General features: G+C 35.3%; 1 protein-coding gene, 1 long non-coding RNA gene and 2 other non-coding genes across 5 annotated transcripts; 2 read left to right on the top strand and 2 right to left on the bottom strand.

The window, feature by feature from the left end:
- Positions 1 to 1,239: 1,239 nt before the first annotated feature.
- Trnai-aau lies at positions 1,240 to 1,313 on the bottom strand. Its single transcript has one exon. It is a non-coding gene; the product is annotated as a tRNA-Ile (tRNA).
- Positions 1,314 to 2,225: 912 nt separating this feature from the next.
- Positions 2,226 to 6,587, top strand: LOC110854986. The gene is made up of 4 exons (XM_022103413.2): positions 2,226 to 3,015; positions 5,658 to 5,808; positions 6,095 to 6,268; positions 6,379 to 6,587. Exons 1-4 carry the CDS (start codon positions 2,800 to 2,802, stop codon positions 6,456 to 6,458), a joined length of 621 nt encoding a protein of 206 aa, XP_021959105.1. The 5' UTR covers positions 2,226 to 2,799; the 3' UTR covers positions 6,459 to 6,587.
- Positions 6,588 to 8,088: 1,501 nt separating this feature from the next.
- Positions 8,089 to 8,175, bottom strand: Trnastop-uca. Its single transcript has one exon. It is a non-coding gene; the product is annotated as a tRNA-Sec (tRNA).
- A 1,483-nt stretch (positions 8,176 to 9,658) lies between these two features.
- Positions 9,659 to 18,273, top strand: LOC110855065. Of its 2 annotated transcripts, XR_004835849.1 has the most exons (5): positions 9,659 to 10,066; positions 10,377 to 10,445; positions 10,539 to 10,652; positions 10,747 to 11,605; positions 11,656 to 18,273. It is a non-coding gene; the product is annotated as an uncharacterized LOC110855065 (long non-coding RNA). The 2 variants fall into 2 exon arrangements; XR_002548411.2 differs by having other exon boundaries at positions 9,737 to 10,066; positions 10,747 to 17,773.
- Positions 18,274 to 18,479: the final 206 nt, after the last annotated feature.

Here is an 18,479-nt window from a genome sequence, read left to right as displayed (position 1 = left end):
GAAAAGCCTGTTTTTTCCTCTTCCTTAATAACGACCTGGATAACAAGGAAGCATTTTGTGGAGGAAACATAAATAAACAAATTTGAGTCTTAAATCTCATCACATCATCATTTCCCGTCCCGCTGATTACTTTGCTTGTTTACGCAACGTCGTGTCTGGGGACGAGATGAAAGGAAAAAAATGAGCCATTGACGTCAATCCCGGTGTGAAATTGGACTCGGGAAAGGCAGCCACCGTTTCGAAGGAGCAGATGTGCCCGATGAGATGCAATGAAGGAAGAAAATTTGAGACGGTGTGAAAATAAAAATGAGCAAATATTCAAGAAAGTAGAAAAAAGTGTGGAATTTGCAGTCAGGAAGATCATCATCTGCTCATTAATGCGAACGAGCAGATGACAGGGTAACTTTGTAATGATGTAAAATTGTGGAACTTGCGGGGGCTAAAGTACTACCTTGTGGTGTAACAAATATTTGTGCATTCGCGTAACTTGATAAACCACGTAAACTTGCAATTATGTACTCAGGTATGCGAAGAAAGAGAGTGAGTTCCCAAATAGATAATTTATGGAAGCAAGATTATGTATAGAAATTTCTATTTTGCATAGGCTTTCATTAATTGTTTGCACATGATGATGTTCTGATCCGTAATTTCACACTTATAAATCCAGTACAATGATATGCATACTCCGTACTGGAATTGATTTGGCATTAATTTCCTACCGGTTAGGTAGCAGTTTGTTTCTGAGGCATAAATGCTTCATGACCACCACATTACTGGAACGCAATGCTTTTCGTTACCACACATATTTACATACGCACATGCATATGCAAATCTGGGAAACGATAATTTAATACAAGTTTTCCAAGAGTGCAAATAATTATAATTTTATAAAAGTTTACCTTTTGCAGACAATTTATGCAACTAAAATATAACACATTTCCTAATCAACTTTCTCACCAAGCGTTTGTTTTGTAATCTTTTTCATAATTTGCACGTACTTGCCAACTGCAGGAAGATTTTTTATACACAATTACAGATTGCATACATGTTTTATTCAGGGATTAAACTTGAAGTTAATTTATGTATGATGAAAGTTTTTGTGTAAAAAAATTGCATACAAAAAAACAATTGAATTTAATTCATTAAATCATTTATAACTGCAAATTTCAGACCAATTTTTTCCACGGTTAACCATTAAGGCGTACGGGTAATTTTTTATACAGAATTGGTGCAAAATAATGGCCCGTGTGGGGATCGAACCCAAGACCTCCGCGTTATTAGCACGGCGCTCTAACCAACTGAGCTAACGGGCCTAGTATGTTGGGCACATTTCTTTCCAGCCGGAGTTACAGATCGGCCAAAAAATTGGGCACATTCCAGCTCTTTTTATGAGAGCCAAGTGTGCGGGCCATGCGTAAAGAATGTCAATATTCCGTTGAGATTGGAAAGCTTGAAAAGTATCACAAACCAAGATTGGCACGCTGGAAAAAAGTTGATAGTTATAATATCATAATAAGAGAAATTTGACACATCGTTTATGCCGGGACCCTGAGTAATCTGCTGGATGCACGTGTTGCTCTGGGGGCTGTGCGTAAAAAATGACACTAATCTGTTGCGATTAGACTGCTTGGATAATAATATATATAGTCAATAGTCAATATTGTCCTGATAGAAAGTGAATTTTAAAATAATGGAGGACAAATTAAAGACGTCATTTATGCAGGAAACCGAAAAAACACAACATAATCTGCTGGATTTCTTCTCCTTATCTGTATTGAGTGTAATGATTATGTTCATAACTGGGTATGTCAAATAGAGCTTATCGAGGTTACCAGTGAGGTTATCTGGGTTTTGTGAAATCCAAGTTAAGCGTATTATAAACTGCAAATATCAGAAATATATACGATTACAAACTTAATTATGATCATAAAAGTATATCTAAATGTATTCCGGAATATAAAGCCTAGTAATACAACGATTAATAATTTGCACATATTTTATATATGCACATCTTATTTTATCGGGCAGCTTAAGAATTAATTAAGGAACTTAACTGGTCCAATGAAATTTTGATCTTTTAAAATTTATTTCTTGAAGATTAAGTTGAAGATAATAAATTGCACGGAAAAGTTTTTCATGGATGAATTAATTTCACCCGTTTGAATTTAACACACAGTTAGAAAACATGCTCCAAATTAAGATCACAATAAACTTGACAGAGTTGATTATACTTCGTGCAAAGCATGTAGCCCGGTTCTTCGGAGCTGACGTAGTGAAGAAATTATCCGGGTATCAGTCCCGCATTCTTGCTTAACTAAGAGAAAACGTCGGTGATTCTCATTTTTTACCGATATTATTATCTATTCCTCCCCTCGTGTTATTTTGTGAATGTGCAGCACAGTCAGTCGTGTGCAGTGATTAGTGAGAGAAAGAAAGAGAGAAGTTAAGCCAAGCCAAGAAAAAATACGTTGGTTTCTTAGTAAGACAATCTTTGCAACCTTCGCAATTATCCGGCCATTAATACCCAATTTCTGTTCCTCAAGCTTGTACAAAGTTTTGTGTGAGTGATATCGAAGCAATTCTCGTCATAAAATCGGAACCATTGTTTAAAAATTTACATGCGAGATAAGCTAACCAAGTTTTATACAGTGAAAGTAAATGAATTCAGCAAAAATATTATTGTGTTTTACATCCAAAATTTGCGTGCGCTGAAAAATTGCAAAATTTTTAGTTTGAATTGCACACCTGGAAAAATTGAGTTTAAAAAAGAGACTCGACAAAAGTAAGGTTTTTAAGTGAATGATAATAATGGAGGGTGAACAAAGGGGGCGAACCAGTCGGGGTCAGACGCCGGATCGTTTAGATGCCAAAGGTGGGGGAGGTGGTGGTGGGGGTTCAAACAGTCGTCGCGGGTCACATCTCCTGGTCGCCGCAGGAATTGGGTATGAACAAAGACGACGATTATCGCAACAAAATGCAGAAGCGCATGGCAAAGTCTTTCAACAAGGAAACCAGGTCAGTAAATGGTGCAAGAATTTTGGAAGGGTTATAAAGAAATCGTAGCTATCTTAAATAAGAGGTTGATCCATAAATTAATGATTAATTTATAGTAAACGAAACAATAAATTTACACAATTGGTATGTACAAACAGGCGAAATTTTGAACCCTTTTAAATCTCACACACTTAAGCTTTTGTTAAAAAAGTAGTTTCGAAATATTTTCCGTTTTAACGGCATTGCAAAGTTACAAATTTTCTGTGTTGGAAACATGCAAATTATTTATTGGGCATACTCACCGCAAACTTTGGCATAATCTGCAGATTTCGCTAATTGAAAAAATTACTGTGCCACAGTTTGTTTGCAAAAAATAAGGGAAAGTTAAACTAGCAATAAATCGGGTTGTTTTTATTTTCCAATACTACTTTGCTAAAAAAGTTATGTACATACTTATTGACGCCCAGTGACTCAGTTTATTACCGAGTTTATTAAATTGCGTGGTTGTCATATGACGACACAGTTTCCGAGTAATTGATCAGGGAGGAAGTTGTTGTGTGAACAGTACATTAGTTTCCGGAGTGGGCGGTAATGTTTATATGTATGTTTTTTAGAAAATGTGTGGTTTTTCTTGTTATCTGGTTTCATATTCGATGTTAAATGTGACATGATTCACAGCCAGAGATGTATTTAAGATGAAATCAAAAAGGATGAGGCTTTGCATGAAGAAATTATATGATTTTATCTGTTTAACATTGGCCAAAATAATAGAGGGTTACATGTAAAATGCCCAAATTAGACGACATCCATCATGCACGAACCTTTAGCTGGTGAGAAATTGGGTTAGTATTTCGGCATTTATTTCCCTCAGCGAAACTGTCTGGCTGAGGGAATTAAGTCAAATGGAATAAAGTATATGATTCTTTAACGAAAGTATGTACAGAAATAATGTGTGTTGAATACTGTTAAGCGTACACTCTTAAAAATAATGTTAATCATTTTAACAGTAAACTTACTCCTAGTTCTAAATTAAGTAAACTTTGCAAAATTCCGAGAAAATTTCACTCTTTATCAAGTTAATCTTACTTTGAATTTATGTAGTTTACATATTTATGTAGAATTAAGAGTGTATTTACTTTTCCAATGGATAACATTATTTTTAAGAGTGTGGTTCCAATATTGTGAGGATGGCTGTTTTACCCCCAAAAACAACCAAGCTTAGCTACTTACCCGGAGTAAGAATTGGGAAATAATCATATCTATTTTTACACCATTTCCCCCCAGACTTTTCCATTTCGTGTCTGCCTGCATGCAAGACTTGGATGCATCTGGATCTTATTGACAAACATCCGAAATATATTTCGGATGTTTGTCTACAAATTGGGGGGCCGTTCAAATAATTGGTCACCAATTTAACCAAGTATATTTGCACAAGATTGTTTCGCAAATTTTTCCATATTTTTCAATTTGTGATGTGTAACCGTCACGAATTTTGACCACATAACGTTTGCACAGCCCCGACAGACAATTCTGTTAACATGTTGAATAATGAAATGGAAAGTTATTTCAAGATGAGAAGAATTATTAAGACCCGTGTGAAATATGATACCGGCATTTGTTCATATCATGCATAATTCTTACTCGTGCCAATTTGTGCGACATGGATTTATTGTGAGGAGAAGGCGGATATGTATTCAAACATGTGCAACTTTTTTTATTATTTTGCGAACACCTCCGGTCAGACGTCGTCCGTGTGCTATCTATTTTGCATAATAGATGGCAAAATAGATTACACAAATTTCGGTATATGTTTTTGAAAATATTGTTGTATATTTCTACATAGGTTTTAAGATAAACAAAAATTTCCAAGAGTATTTTTTAAAAATACAGAAATCACGGAGATATTACATGAAGAAATACAGTTTAGGTTGTAGATATTTCAAAAATGTTAGACTGACTAACTTGTTTCGTAAAAAGTGGACCACAAAAAATCAGGACAATTCCAAAATAAAAATTTGGAAAAAGTTCGTATCTATTTTTATGGTTTTTTCATACATATTTCATAAATAAATAGTTTTGTTGCAAATGTATAGCCGGCCTCTGATTCTCGGGTAATGAAAACCTCTCTGATGACAAAGAAAGTTCTGAATTTAAAATTAAATCCAGACTAAAATGACCTCCGCACAGAAATGTGTAATTTTGATGCATGCATATTTGCGAAGAGCGAAAAATGAAGTTATAGTTAGACAGGGCCGATGGAACCGTGATGTCCTCTGTCTGACCAGTTTATGAGGAAGCCTATCAATTTTTACGTAAATGTCCTTACATCGATGTGAGGCGCAAATGAATTTTGTTAATCTGGATCCCAAACATACATAGGTTCATTTGCTAATTATATTTAATTAGGTTATTAATCCGTAATACTAATCTGTAATCTTTAGGTCGGGCTATGTCACGTATTTAGCTATGTTTTCATAAGTCGGAACTTTCATCTACTCGTTACCCACGATAAGTTTATTATTACATTTTTTTATACCCGGGAGATACTTATGTAGAGCACATTCATTTTAGATGATTAATGTTGATCTTAAAATAATTAATGTGCATATCTCAGCCCAATTGGAGCGTGGGTTTTAATTTGCATATTTATTTTTCTTATGTAGGTTTATATAGAAGACAAGGATGGCAACGTGACGAGGTTGGAGGTGGTCGAGGTGCATGAGAAGATGGGCCTTTTGCGAAAAGCCGTGCCCACGTTGCCGGTCTTTTTCGCCATTATTTTCTGCCTGCTAAACACAATCCTTCCCGGGACAGGTGAATATTTGCATAATAATGCACTCTTAAAAACCTGGTATTAAATCATTACTAGTCAGAGAATATATATTGTTCAACCCGGCACTGGTATACATAACAAAGAGCATTAATTTTTAGTAATGTTGTGGTTATGAAAAATGTACCCTTCAGAAACAAACTGTTACCAGTCTGGTAGAAAATAATTACACAATCAATGCCAGATTTTTAACGGTGGAGATTCTGCACTCGAAATTGTATGTTCGAAAACCTCGCCAAATTTTTGCTAATTTTTAATAACGATTTTCAGGGACGATATTGGGTGCCTTAAGTCTCTTTTGTTGTGGTAAATGCCATCACGACACGGTCACGAGGGGCGTCAAGTATGGCTTTGTCGCAGCAATATTGCAAATTGTGACAGCCGTGTTTATTGTGGGATGGATCTATAGTATTTATTATGGCGTCACTATGGTCCAAGATTCGCGTATGTACCAACATTTTTATTAAACGTATAAAACATATTTTCGAAATCATATGGTAATCTTTCAGGACAATGTGTTCTTTATAATTTTTTTATTTATTTTTTGATTGTAGTTCTAAAAGGAGCTGGTGCAGAAAGGCAAGATGAAGTTAGCGAGGACGTTGAGAAGAATAAAAATTCACAGGACCATTAACTCCGAGTAGGGGAAACTAATGTCTCATTTTTTGAACCAATTCACTTACCTATTCACTCTTAAAAATAATGCGACCTTTTGAAAAGTAAAGTCTCAAATTTACGTCAAGCGTCCAGTTAATTTGAAAAATAGCAAAGGTTTACGAGGGATTTTGTATAGTTTATACATATGTAAAGTCTATATAGATGTCATTTACTTGTCAAAAGGGTACCATTATTTTTAAGAGTGTGAGGATTTCTCGTTATAAGTACTTTCCTTTATCTAACAAGGGAAGGTCCCCGACCGCTTATCGTGTCCAGGGTACCCACTATGTTTTTTAGAATCTACTAGGACCCAAGATGAAGGATTCATTCATATTTCCGTGTAAAACTCATATGTGGCGTCGTGCCGTGGCGCCAAATTCGCCAAATTTGAATGTTTTTATTTTTGAAACCGCCATAACTTTTGAAATCATGGACGGATTTTAAAAATTTTTGGCAAAAATCATGACAAGGAGTTCAACTTTCGTATTCCATGAAATTTTTTCCAAAATTATCGCTTTTAACTTTTCGCAAAATTTCGTAATTTTCTAACAAATGGGGGTTCGTCGAAAAAATGCTAAAAATATCTCAAAAAATAGAAATTTGTGATTTTTATTTTTTTCTCGAAAATTTCGACTTTTGTGATCATTTTAAGCATAAAATTTTGAAAATCCGACATAAACTACAAAAGTTATGAAGGTTTGAAATTGGTCGAAAATGGAAATTTTTAAGCTTGGCGCCACGCCATGGCGCCAAATATGAGTTTTACACGGAAATATCAACGAATCCTTCATCTGGGGTCCTAGAAGATTCTAGAAAACATAGTGGGTACCCTGGACACGATAAGCAGTCGGGGACCTTCCCTTGTAAGTGCGTATCGCAATTTGTGTGCATAAATGAATGAATCTCAATTTTCGTACGAATTTACAAAAATATTTAAACGTCTCTGGATACCCGACGAATGTAAATATATAAATCACTGGTCCCTTTGGTTATAAATTTATATTTAAATAGGAATTATCTGTAACCGGTCTCCTTCTTCTCCCTGTTAAGTTCACACTCTAAATAATTTGTATTTCCTTACTTTTCCTTGTGCGTGTTGTTGTATGTATGTAGGTCAAGGTTGAAGACAATTGTGGATTAGTTACTAAATAATATTCCGATTTTGTGCGTTAATTTACATAATACTCTGTAATATGTGTCGAGCAAAGAAAATTGTATTAAACATTGTTTTCTATCTGGATGTACACAGAAACTTTGAAAACGTGGGAAATTTTTATTATGTTACTGAGAGAATTTTGCTGTTGCTGCTTTTAGGCGAAATCGGTTATATTATTTTTTTAGTATTTTCCTGTAACAAAGGATTTGCTTCTGTTTGTTGAAATGTGCATCCGACATGTGGCGTCTGCATTTCCAAATTGATGTGCACTCTTAAAAATGAAGTTAAACTTGTGAGATTAATATGTCCCTGAATGATTGATCCCTGCATTTTCCCTAGAAATCTAATAAACCTTCCGATTGATTTTTGCATCGATATAACATGAAAAATGGGAAGTGTTATGACAGAATATTGCGAATGTGGGGTTGGTTCGTTGTGCAAAAAGTGGGATCGCCCACCAGGAGGAATTGAACCTCTAGCTATTTCTAGCTCGATAGGTTTGAAGCCTATCCCCCAGACCACTGAGGCTCAGCTGGGCAGAGTGGTTTACTTTAGGCCCGTAGTTATTCCACGTTCTGGTAACATGGAACCAGGGTTCCGCCAACATGGTTTTTTTATCGAACATATTTTTATTTCATAAATCGGCAAATTTCATAAATATTTGAAGACCAATTTTACTCTTGTATAAATTATTTGTTGCTTTGCATGTTTTCAAGGTATCTGTGTTTTTGGTGTATTTCTGTTTTTTGCTTAATAGAAAGCAAAAAATGTATTTTGCGAATGTAAAATTTATTTGAGTTGGGGATCGAAAATTTTAAAATTAGGACACTAATTAAATCGTGTTAAATGGAAATGCGAGATGAGGAACCCTATTAGGCCAACAATTTTATCTGGCTGTGCATACATACATGTGACAAATCACTTCTGATTGGAAAACATCACTTACATACTCAATCAAAGCTATGGTAAATTATTATACGACCTGCAGTATCAACGATCAACGAGGGATGCTGGATTTCTTATACTTTTGTGTTATCATATCCTATTTGTCATATTTCACTAATCATGTTTTATTTATATGTCTATCTCTTCGTACAGTTAAATTATGCACATTTGTATCATATGGAAAAGTATTAATAAGTGCAAAATAGCATTGCGTAATCTCCTACAATTGTATATTTTGTTTTCTTGTTCTTCAATTGTTTACAAAACTTGTCACATTTAATATGCATACTAAATATATATTTTCATGCATTTGCATACATACTTGCATGCTAAATGTGTACTCTGGCCTAGGGACCATGCAAAAAACATGTGATCGACTTGAGGGGGGGGGGCGCATTCGCATTCTGTCTTTCCCCCGTTAAGTATATCGCGGAGCGTACAATAGGTTACTAGGGCTAGGGGTCATAATTCTCCGAAAATGGATCACATTCTTAATGTACGGCCTATTAGTCAGAATTCGAAAGTTAAGACATGCTGTGGATTATTCAAAATCCTTAGAAACCTAAAAATATACAAGGTCCCTTAACCATTTAAGGGCTCTGACCTTTCTTCTTTGATGCAACAAATTTTGACGCAAAGCATACCACAAAACCGGTAAGGGAACGTCCATATATGACGACATCATTTTAGTGGGTGGGAGTTTCTGGTCTTCATATCTTTCCCATCTTAAAATTCCCTATCGCTTAATGTTTCCGTTGGATGGGTGTATACTAAAATCAAGAATTTGTGATAGCATGATATATGGCTAGTCCCCAAACCCACCTCGTCTAGAGGTTCATGCATAAGTAACGTTATTAAAAATGTGACGCATGAACTTTTCTTTAAAGCAGTATAACGATTTTATTTCATAATCCTAAAATATCGTAACCAACATGAAATTGAGGACAAAGACTAAAATGATGTCATCATTAATGTACGTGCACCTACTCGAGAAATAGAACCACGCAAGTTTTTGGCGTAGATTGTACTTGTGCCCCATCACGCAATGCTGGAAGACTACACTACACTCGAACCATCGCATTGAGAGCATTCGTATGTTACGTCATAAAATAAACGCTGATATTTGTAACATCTACCCTCCGTATCCTTCTCATGGTAAGGGTAGCAGGAGTACGACACATAGTTGACCATAAACCATACTTTTTGATGACGTAATATATGAACGCTCCCTTCGCTAAATTTGCACCCACTCTACTTTCACATTTCGTGCTGGATAAAAATATATTCCATAACGGCGAGAAGAAGGAGCCATTTCTCTCGTATCCTTACTTTTGCCGTGACATATTTAACTTATCGAAAAAAATGTAAAGTTTTTATAACTTAAGATACATAAAGTGGGGGTGGTTTGGTTCGATGGTGACGGTGGTCGACGGCGGTGTACCTGGAATAATGGAGAAACCAAGTTAACGCTTATCAGTTTTGTGGTAAGAACTCGAAATTTTAAATTTTCTGATAATTTTAACAAATACAAGTATCCAGGTGTACTGAATAAAATTATGTTTAACGTTTGTCATAATTTGGTGGTTAAAGACTAAAATTTTCACCTTGTGTAAGATCTTATTTTGTAAAATTGGGTGTTTAAAATGTTCTTAACATTGGAGTAGAAATGAATTTGTATTTTACTTAAACATAGAAAATAAATTTGTATTTTAATTAAATATAGAAATACGTATATAAAATAGTTGTAGTGTCTTGAAATGTAAAATTTTAGCATGATTTTCTTTAATAATTTAGATATGTACCTGCTCAATCAATTTCGTGAACCTTGTAAAACTAGGATGCCGAAATTAACTAAAACTGGAGGTACACAATTTTTATAAGAAATGATTTTATATGCAATTTTACCATTTAAATTGCAAGGATTGAGTATTAATGTTTAACAATTTGTGATTTTAGAGCTAAAAATTTGTCGTTGTTTATTTACAAACGGCGATGTTCACCTTCCTAAATCTGGATTCAAGTTGAAGTGGCGATTAAATTTAATTGGTTGACGGAAGACTAATTATTTCGGTAAGGGGACATAAATTTAAAAATGTCGTTTGGAGCTACAATTTCGAAACTGATTAGTATATGTATAACTTATTTACTTGTATAAACTGTTTAGATTGAAATTGTTACTGGACAAGCCGTTTTTATCGGGATTAAATGAAGCACCATTTAAAGGATGAAACAGAACAGGACCGGATGAAGTCGAACATCGTTCGTATTGATTTGATAATGTAGTCCATTAAATATTATTTAGGTTTAATTAGGTTAATTAGCATTTTGGCGTCACTTTACTCATATACTTACCAACCTAGTATCGTTGCATACTGCACCCCCCCTGAGAAAAAATCGACAATGTTTTTTTTGTAGAAATTCCATTTTGGAAAATTTTTTAACTGTTTGGAAAAATTTTAAAAATTTTTCTAGAATTTTATGCGGAAAATTATGCCCATCAAAGCACAAATTTCCGCCATTACATTATGATGGAATATGGCGTTTAATTGAACACGATAATTTGAAGTGCATTAGTATTCAGTGATTCTTATGCCGTCCCATTTTGGGCTAAGAAAAAATGTGTTTATGATAGATCGATATGATAGATTAAATGAATTATTTCGGAGATAACATAATTGTTATCTACAACTACTGCAGGCGATCCACCCGCTTAACGGTGCGACCGGGGTCGTCTCAAGGGGTTCGAGACGACCAATCGCTGTCGTACCAAGCCTCTTCAAAGAGGCCTCAGCCGGCCGGCTGGTAATTATATAAATACCGGATCGCATACCAATTTGAGCTGCACATAGCTAAATGTTACTAGCGTATTAAAATTCCATACAAAAAATACGATATGATGCACACGCATCTATGTGTGTAATTGTCAGGAACGCTTACAATCACAGCGAAGGCTAACGGTCCGTAGCTGATTCGCTCAATCTTATACTTGATTACCACCTTCACTCCAGTAGTGGCGGTCATAGGTCGGAGTACTCCGGCCTCCGGAGGCCGGATTACGCGACTTTTTCCGGAGGCCGGAGTACGCGACTTTTTTTGGAGTACGGAGTAGGCGGAGGCCGGAGTACCCAAAATATCCGATCTATGGTGGCGGTAGCGCTATAGACATATACATATATGTATTTTCAATTTGGAATCGGGTTATGTATGCTTTATATTACGCGACTTTTTGAAAGAATCCGAATTTTTTCACATTGGGGGGGATATTGGTGAGCGGCGGGGGGGGGGGGGGGGTATTTTACATTACCCACCACATGTAGTAGTTCCCCCCATATAAAGGGACGTTCAGATGGTTTGCTGAAATAATAAAAAAACGTTGCAAAAGTGGATGAAAACCTCTCTGCACATGATCTTATCCAGTCAAATGTGCTACACACGTAATAGACATACTAATTTCAACAACAAGGTTCCTGTTGTAACCATTCTTGGTGAGCTCTTGAATGCTCTTTTTGCCCCCTTCGTAGCTCAAGCCTGATGCGATTCCGCCAAGAATGGCGGTTCCAAGTAATCCAATGGCGGCCCCTATCCGACGTTGTCGTTTTGACAACTAGTTCGAATCGATTATGCATATATGCAGTTATCTATAATTCAAATGCAGCTGCTTAATTTTGACAGAAGGAAGCGCTGCTTGTAAATTTCATGCATAATGTAACATGCACGCAAGTTATTGGGTAATCACAGAAATTGAGATTACCCTAGGTCAATTTTTGTTTCACCTAAACTTCACTTGTAGAAAACTTAAATTTGCAAGTTTTTATTTGCTTGAAAAGCAATTGTAAAAGCTGCACTATTTAGACTACACCATTTAAAAAGGATATATATGGATTCCACCACAGCCAATCATTTATGGTATTAGATATATAGTATCCAATGAACAACCACGCATGGTCAGCGTAGTTATAGAATAGATGGTGCCCAATGTCAGTCATTTCTGTTATAAAAATTATAGAGTGACTGATTTAAACACAATAGGCTAATAAAAAAAATAAAATCATTATCGGCAGCTAGAGGGTTCAAAGGGGCATATAAATTTTCGGTTTTGGGAAGCTATTTTCTTTGCGTTTGTATGTACAGGGAAAAGCTACTTGGGCTAATTTTGTGTCAGAGTTTTCCAAGCCGAATACTACAGTTTATGTACTATTTAAAACTTTCCTGCTTGTTGTTAAGATTAACAGTTTTATATTTCCGGCAACGTGAGTAAAATATAATTTTACATTAGTCAGGTTTGATGGTGCTACAGTCAAATTTGAAATTTCTTTCAGCTTGACTCCTATTTTTATGAAGCATAGATCCTTGTAGAAAATGTATATTTACAAGAGATGCTTTTCAAAAGATCTTGTACGAGGACGTTGTACATATGGCATATCTAAACGAAACAATTTTTTTGCTATGAATTTAAGTTGTCCATATTTTCTTGAAAACTAACATTAGCAACATTGAATTATTTTTAAGGGAGAGTTAGGCCTTGTATCAATATAGAAGTACCTACCTTGGGTTCTGTCTCTAGCCTAGCTAGGTAAAAATTTAAAAAATATTTACTGCACCTTTTCATGATTTTCATCACTGCGAATAAAAATTACGAATCCGAAAACCGGAAGTTTTGGAGAAACTGCGTATTCGATTAAGCTTGCAGAGCTGAAATCTGCTGACGTTTGAAATACTTTATAAAGATAAACTAGGTCCTTTCTGACTCTAATGTTTGGAATTGAAGGAATAGCTACTCTCTCCAGAAAGTATCCGATGCTGAATCCAATATCAAGGATACGGGTCTAGCCTGTTTAGTACAGGAGTGTAGTAGCGTTCTATGAAAATCACTTATCTTTTATGAAAGCAGGAATTAACATTTTGTTTGTATGGTGAACTGAGTAATTTCACGGTTACGATTTTCCTTACGTGGAAAACTGGATGCAAGGACAAGTTAATTTAAAAAGACCCGTTTTATTTCGAATCTAAATTTTCAATAGGAGAAGAAACTTGTGGACTTGATACATTCAACATTTACAAGTTCCAGGAACAGACTGTTCGATTAGCTTAAAATGCCATCATTGGATATGTATGTACTTTAAATATATTATAGTTATCAGAAATGAGTATCATCGAAATTTCTGAATTAGGAGATATTTAAACACTCTATTTTCAAATACCGCGTTAAAGTTTAAGATATCAGTACGTACGAACTTGTTCTTACGGGTAATTATCCTTGTAAAATGTGTATATTTACAAGACACAATTAAAAAAATTCCAATGTGATTCATAGTACGTACAATCATACTAGTATTTCTTGCTTGGGCAGCTACTTTTCGCACTAATTTTGCATGGGGTTTATTTTGTTAGGTTTGTAGTCGAATCATCTACCATTTAGTCTAAGTGGGTCTAGAATGAATTACCTTAAACTTTGTATCCATAATCAGTTGCCAATAGTTTGGAATAACGAAGCATGCACATGCATATATCTTGTTATTCTTTTCTTCTATTCTTCTTCTGGAGGGCAATGATTCTCGTAAAAAATGTATGCATATTTACAAAGAACGTACAATCGGCGTATTTATAAAATCTCCGGCTTACTCTTATTAGTTACTTCTTGATGTATGTATAAACTCAAAAAGTAAAAAGAAAATGTGTCTGCAATAAAATCAGGTGAAGTGAAACAACCCAAAAAAAATGTGCGCAGAGGGGTTTTTCAGAAATGTGCCTTTTTAGTTTTAAGGATCACAAATGAATCTCAAAAAACTCAATAATATAGCGTCTTTAGCGTTAATAAGTATAAAAATTTCAAAGATATTTACTGAACCTTTTAATGATTTTCGTCACTGCGATTTGAAATTACGAACCCGAAAACGGAAGTTTTTGGAGAAACTGCGTTGTCCACTATTCTGTGGAGAGTGAGACGAAACCAGGTCCACTTGATAATCAATCAGGAACACACCTGATTTGAAAAATGTGCCCATAACTTATTGGTTTTCTACGCTGGACACATCTCACATTTATCTATCCTGTTAAGTAAAATATTGGATTTTCATCTGCCGATTGTAAACCTACGTGGTAAATGCATGGTCTGCAAATTATTACATACTATAACTGAACAGGGCTTCTATTTGAGTAGGTTTATTTGTAACGGGTGTCCATAAAAATGAATGCTTTGAAATTAGCATATTTTCCGACCTGAATTTAGTATATTACCTGGGAAAGTTAGGTATTCTGTGTATGTAATAGGGTATAACAAGTATGAAAAGTAAAACACATACGCGGTTGTCTTGTCTCATCTAGTGTTTCGGACATTACAATCATACACTCGAAACAAAAATTTGTCAAATAAGTATCAATATATGACTTAACCGCCTTGGTTAAAATATTGACTCCGAGTTATGACGATTCTGATACCGGCAGTTATAATGTTATGACCGGACGGAATAATTTGATTACCGCTCGGAATCGCAATTGTAACCAAAGCGGTTAAATCATAAATTGACACCGGGGGTGTTGATTTGACAAATTTTTGTTTTGATGACCAACACAAAAATCGACAAATTCGAATTCGTTGGCTGATATTTTCCGTTCACGTATAATTTGTAACCTTATCGAACACATATAATGTTTTGTAACCCCTTTTTTCTTAAATAATTTCTTCCTAATTACTGTTGTATTGACATGAAATGCAATCTTCGCATATGTACCAAAAATGTGTTACAGTTAGTAAAAAAAGTGATTTTTGTATATTTCTTAATATCGAAATATTCTGTTTTCCACATACCGCGGTAAACTTCAAAGTATCAGTAAGTATGACCTTGTCCTTGGCGGTGATTATGTGTTCTTGTAAAAAATGTACATTTACAAGATACAATATCAAAAATTTCACAATCTTACAAATAATAGCATATTGCACATATGTCTCGTTTCGACGAAATGGGTTTTATTTCGTTAGGCTTTTACCTGAATCATCTACCACTTAATCTAAGTTGGTCTACATATCAAGCTCTGGGCTTATACGTGAAAAAATTGCAAAAGAGTTAACCGTTGAAGCTTGATTATACACAATCATATCGACAACTTGATTATGTTTTGGGCATTCTAATTTAGGATCTAGATTTACGAAACTTCCTCTGTCACTAAGTTTCAGCTCGGAAAGATCTGTTTGGGCCAGGGTTCGGAAAATTCGGGGTGGCGAACCCTGGTCTGGGCTTTGAGGGAAATAGGTGCGACTCGGCTTAGAGCATACGGACATGTGTTTGCTGTACCCTCAGGTTTCATAAACGCAAAAAGAATTTTCTGTGTTCCAGCCTGCTTGCTGAGTCCCACTGTGGAATGTTTGAGTGATTGGTCAGATGAGCTGAGCACCTTTGGGTCTAAAATGCATATCGTGAAATACGAGAAATTTTGACGTATTTATGTATCAGAAATGAAATACACAAATTTTCCGGATCAAGAGGTGTGCATCATGCAGTGCAAACAGAAACATTAGGAACGGCAGACATACATACATTGGTTAGTAAATGCACTGCCGTTTTCTAGAAAGCGGCTACATTTAATAGTTTTTAGGAAATTAAAAAATTTCCTCAATGTTGTGTCTTTTCTGAAAAACGTAATTTCTCAAAGGAGCATTTCCAACACGAATACTAGATTTCAAGCGGTTGTAGAAAAATGAGTTAGCCTGGTTCTCCAATGTTTCCAGTTTACTTTCCTACGACAAAATGACTTCGTCGGTGTTTATGAGTTCAATAAGTACGAATTTTCTAGGTAATAATTTAGGTTAAGAATATATAAAATATTGTTTACATACGTATTACATGGACGTCATTATCTTCTCCATTACGGTTAGGTTGGGTTGGGGTTGGAATAAGGGTTGGGATTGGAGTTGAGTGAGTTCTGCTTTAGTCAGTCATCCGACCACAACCCACACGTTTCCACATACCCAGAGGTAGCTGGATCCACACAGCACCTACAACTCGGTGCTGGTTGGAATGAAGAACAATGTGCTACACTATGCATGGCGTCTTGATCTTTAGTCGATTCATCTAATTTTCTTAAATATAGTTTACATACTACTCGAGCTAAACTGATGACCAGGTGAGGTTCCGGTGGAAAATCATCTAATGACAACACGAACGTTGCCAGCGACCTCAGCGCTTTAGGCTGGCCTTTCTGGTCGACATAATGATTAGCTAAATCCTCAAGCTTAGTTGTAGAAATAAGCAGACTTTTCATGTCGCTATCGACATGATCCCCTACTATTACGTTATTAGCAGCGCATTTAGCCACCATCTTCTGAATAGTACTCAATTCATATCCACTTGCTAATTCGTACTGACTTACACCACTTTGACGCGTGTTATAAGAACAGGCTAAATTCGGATCCCAATGCACCACGGCATAAAGGATCACCTCACACTTCTCATCCACAATAGCTATGGCAGCAATATGTATGTTTAGGCTTTTACCTGAATCATCTACCACTTAATCTAAGTTGGTCTACAAATCCAGCTCTGGGCTCCGTTAAAGCTTAATTATAAACAATCATATAGACGACAACTTGATTATGTATTGCGCATTCAAATTTAAGATCTAGATTTGCGAAGTTCCTCTGTCATTAAGTTTCAGCTAGTAAAGATCTGTTTGGGATTTGAGAGAAATAGGTGCGACTAGGATTGGATTGCTACACCCTCAGGTTTCATGAACGTAAAAAGAGGTTTCTGCTTGCTGAGTCCAACTGTAGAAATTTGGAGTGATTGATTTTGGGTGTAAAATGCATACCGACCTTGACCTTGTCCTTGGCGGTGATTATTCTTGTAAAAAAGTATATTTATAAGATACAATTAAAAAAATTCCAATATCATTCATACTACGTACAAGCATACTAGTATTTCTTGTATGGGTAGCTACATACTTTTCTCACTAATTTTGCATGGGTTTTATTTTGTTAGGTTTGTACTCGAAGCATCTACCATTTAGTCTAAGTGGGTCTAAAGTGAATTACTTTAACTTTGTATGCATAATTAGTTTCCACTGTTTTGGAATAACGAAGTATGCATATACATATCTTATTATTCTCTTCTGATATTCTTCTAGGAGGTAATTATTCTTGTAAAAAATGGATGCATATTTATGCACAAGATATATGTATTTGCCAAAAATATCCAGTAGTCGGTATATGTACATATATATGCCTTGCTACAACGTTGCAATTTTTTCCCTATGCTTTTAAGTAATCCAAATTTTGTTAGGTTTGTACTCGAGTGCAAACCAATCAAGACCATTAACGATTAGTTTAAATCGGTTTAAAACGGAATACCTTAATTTTTAAAGGCAAAGTTGACTGCAGTAGGCAATTATTATGTACATATGGATAGCTACATATACTTATATATTTAAGATATCAATAGATAAATTATGGATTTTTAATAATACTTCAATTTAGCCTTAATTTAGCCCATAATTATGACATTCTAGCAAGACAAAATCCAATACAGTCAATGGAACAAGTATAGGCACCACCCACTCAAGCTACATAAAATTGCCTATAACTTTGGAGTGCATTATCAAATTAGCATTAAACTTTGTACACATTTAGCAAATCTAATGTAGTGTTCGATTATAATCATGTTTTATTGATTAAAATTGGATAAACACAGTTTTTAAATAATTTGTTGGAAAATATGTAAAATTAACCCGCAAAAAGTATTGGCACCCTATAACTTATAAAATCAGAAATCAAAGAATGGCCAATTTTATTACGTCACACTGCTTCTAATGTTACGTGGCACCTCCCCTCGACGCAATAAGAGCATAAATTGGCCGTGGAATGGATTCCACAAGTTTCTTTATAACGCTTTTCTATATGGCTGC

Source organism: Folsomia candida, unplaced genomic scaffold (genome assembly GCF_002217175.1).
Source record: "Folsomia candida strain VU population unplaced genomic scaffold, ASM221717v1 Fcan01_Sc011, whole genome shotgun sequence".
NCBI classification, from domain to species: domain Eukaryota; kingdom Metazoa; phylum Arthropoda; class Collembola; order Entomobryomorpha; family Isotomidae; genus Folsomia; species Folsomia candida.
Note: the sequence above shows the minus strand (reverse complement) of the source record. Positions and strands in the feature narration are given on the sequence as shown.

What these genes read in the sequence shown, in the direction of transcription:
- LOC110854986 (XM_022103413.2), top strand. Translation starts at nt 2,800, where the DNA reads ATGATAATAATGGAGGGTGAACAAAGGGGGCGAACCAGTCGGGGTCAG. An exon ending in CACAATCCTTCCCGGGACAG is followed by an intron (nt 5,809 to 6,094) that starts GTGAATATTTGC and finishes AACGATTTTCAG; the next exon opens with GGACGATATTGGGTGCCTTA. An exon ending in CACTATGGTCCAAGATTCGC is followed by an intron (nt 6,269 to 6,378) that starts GTATGTACCAAC and finishes TTTTGATTGTAG; the next exon opens with TTCTAAAAGGAGCTGGTGCA.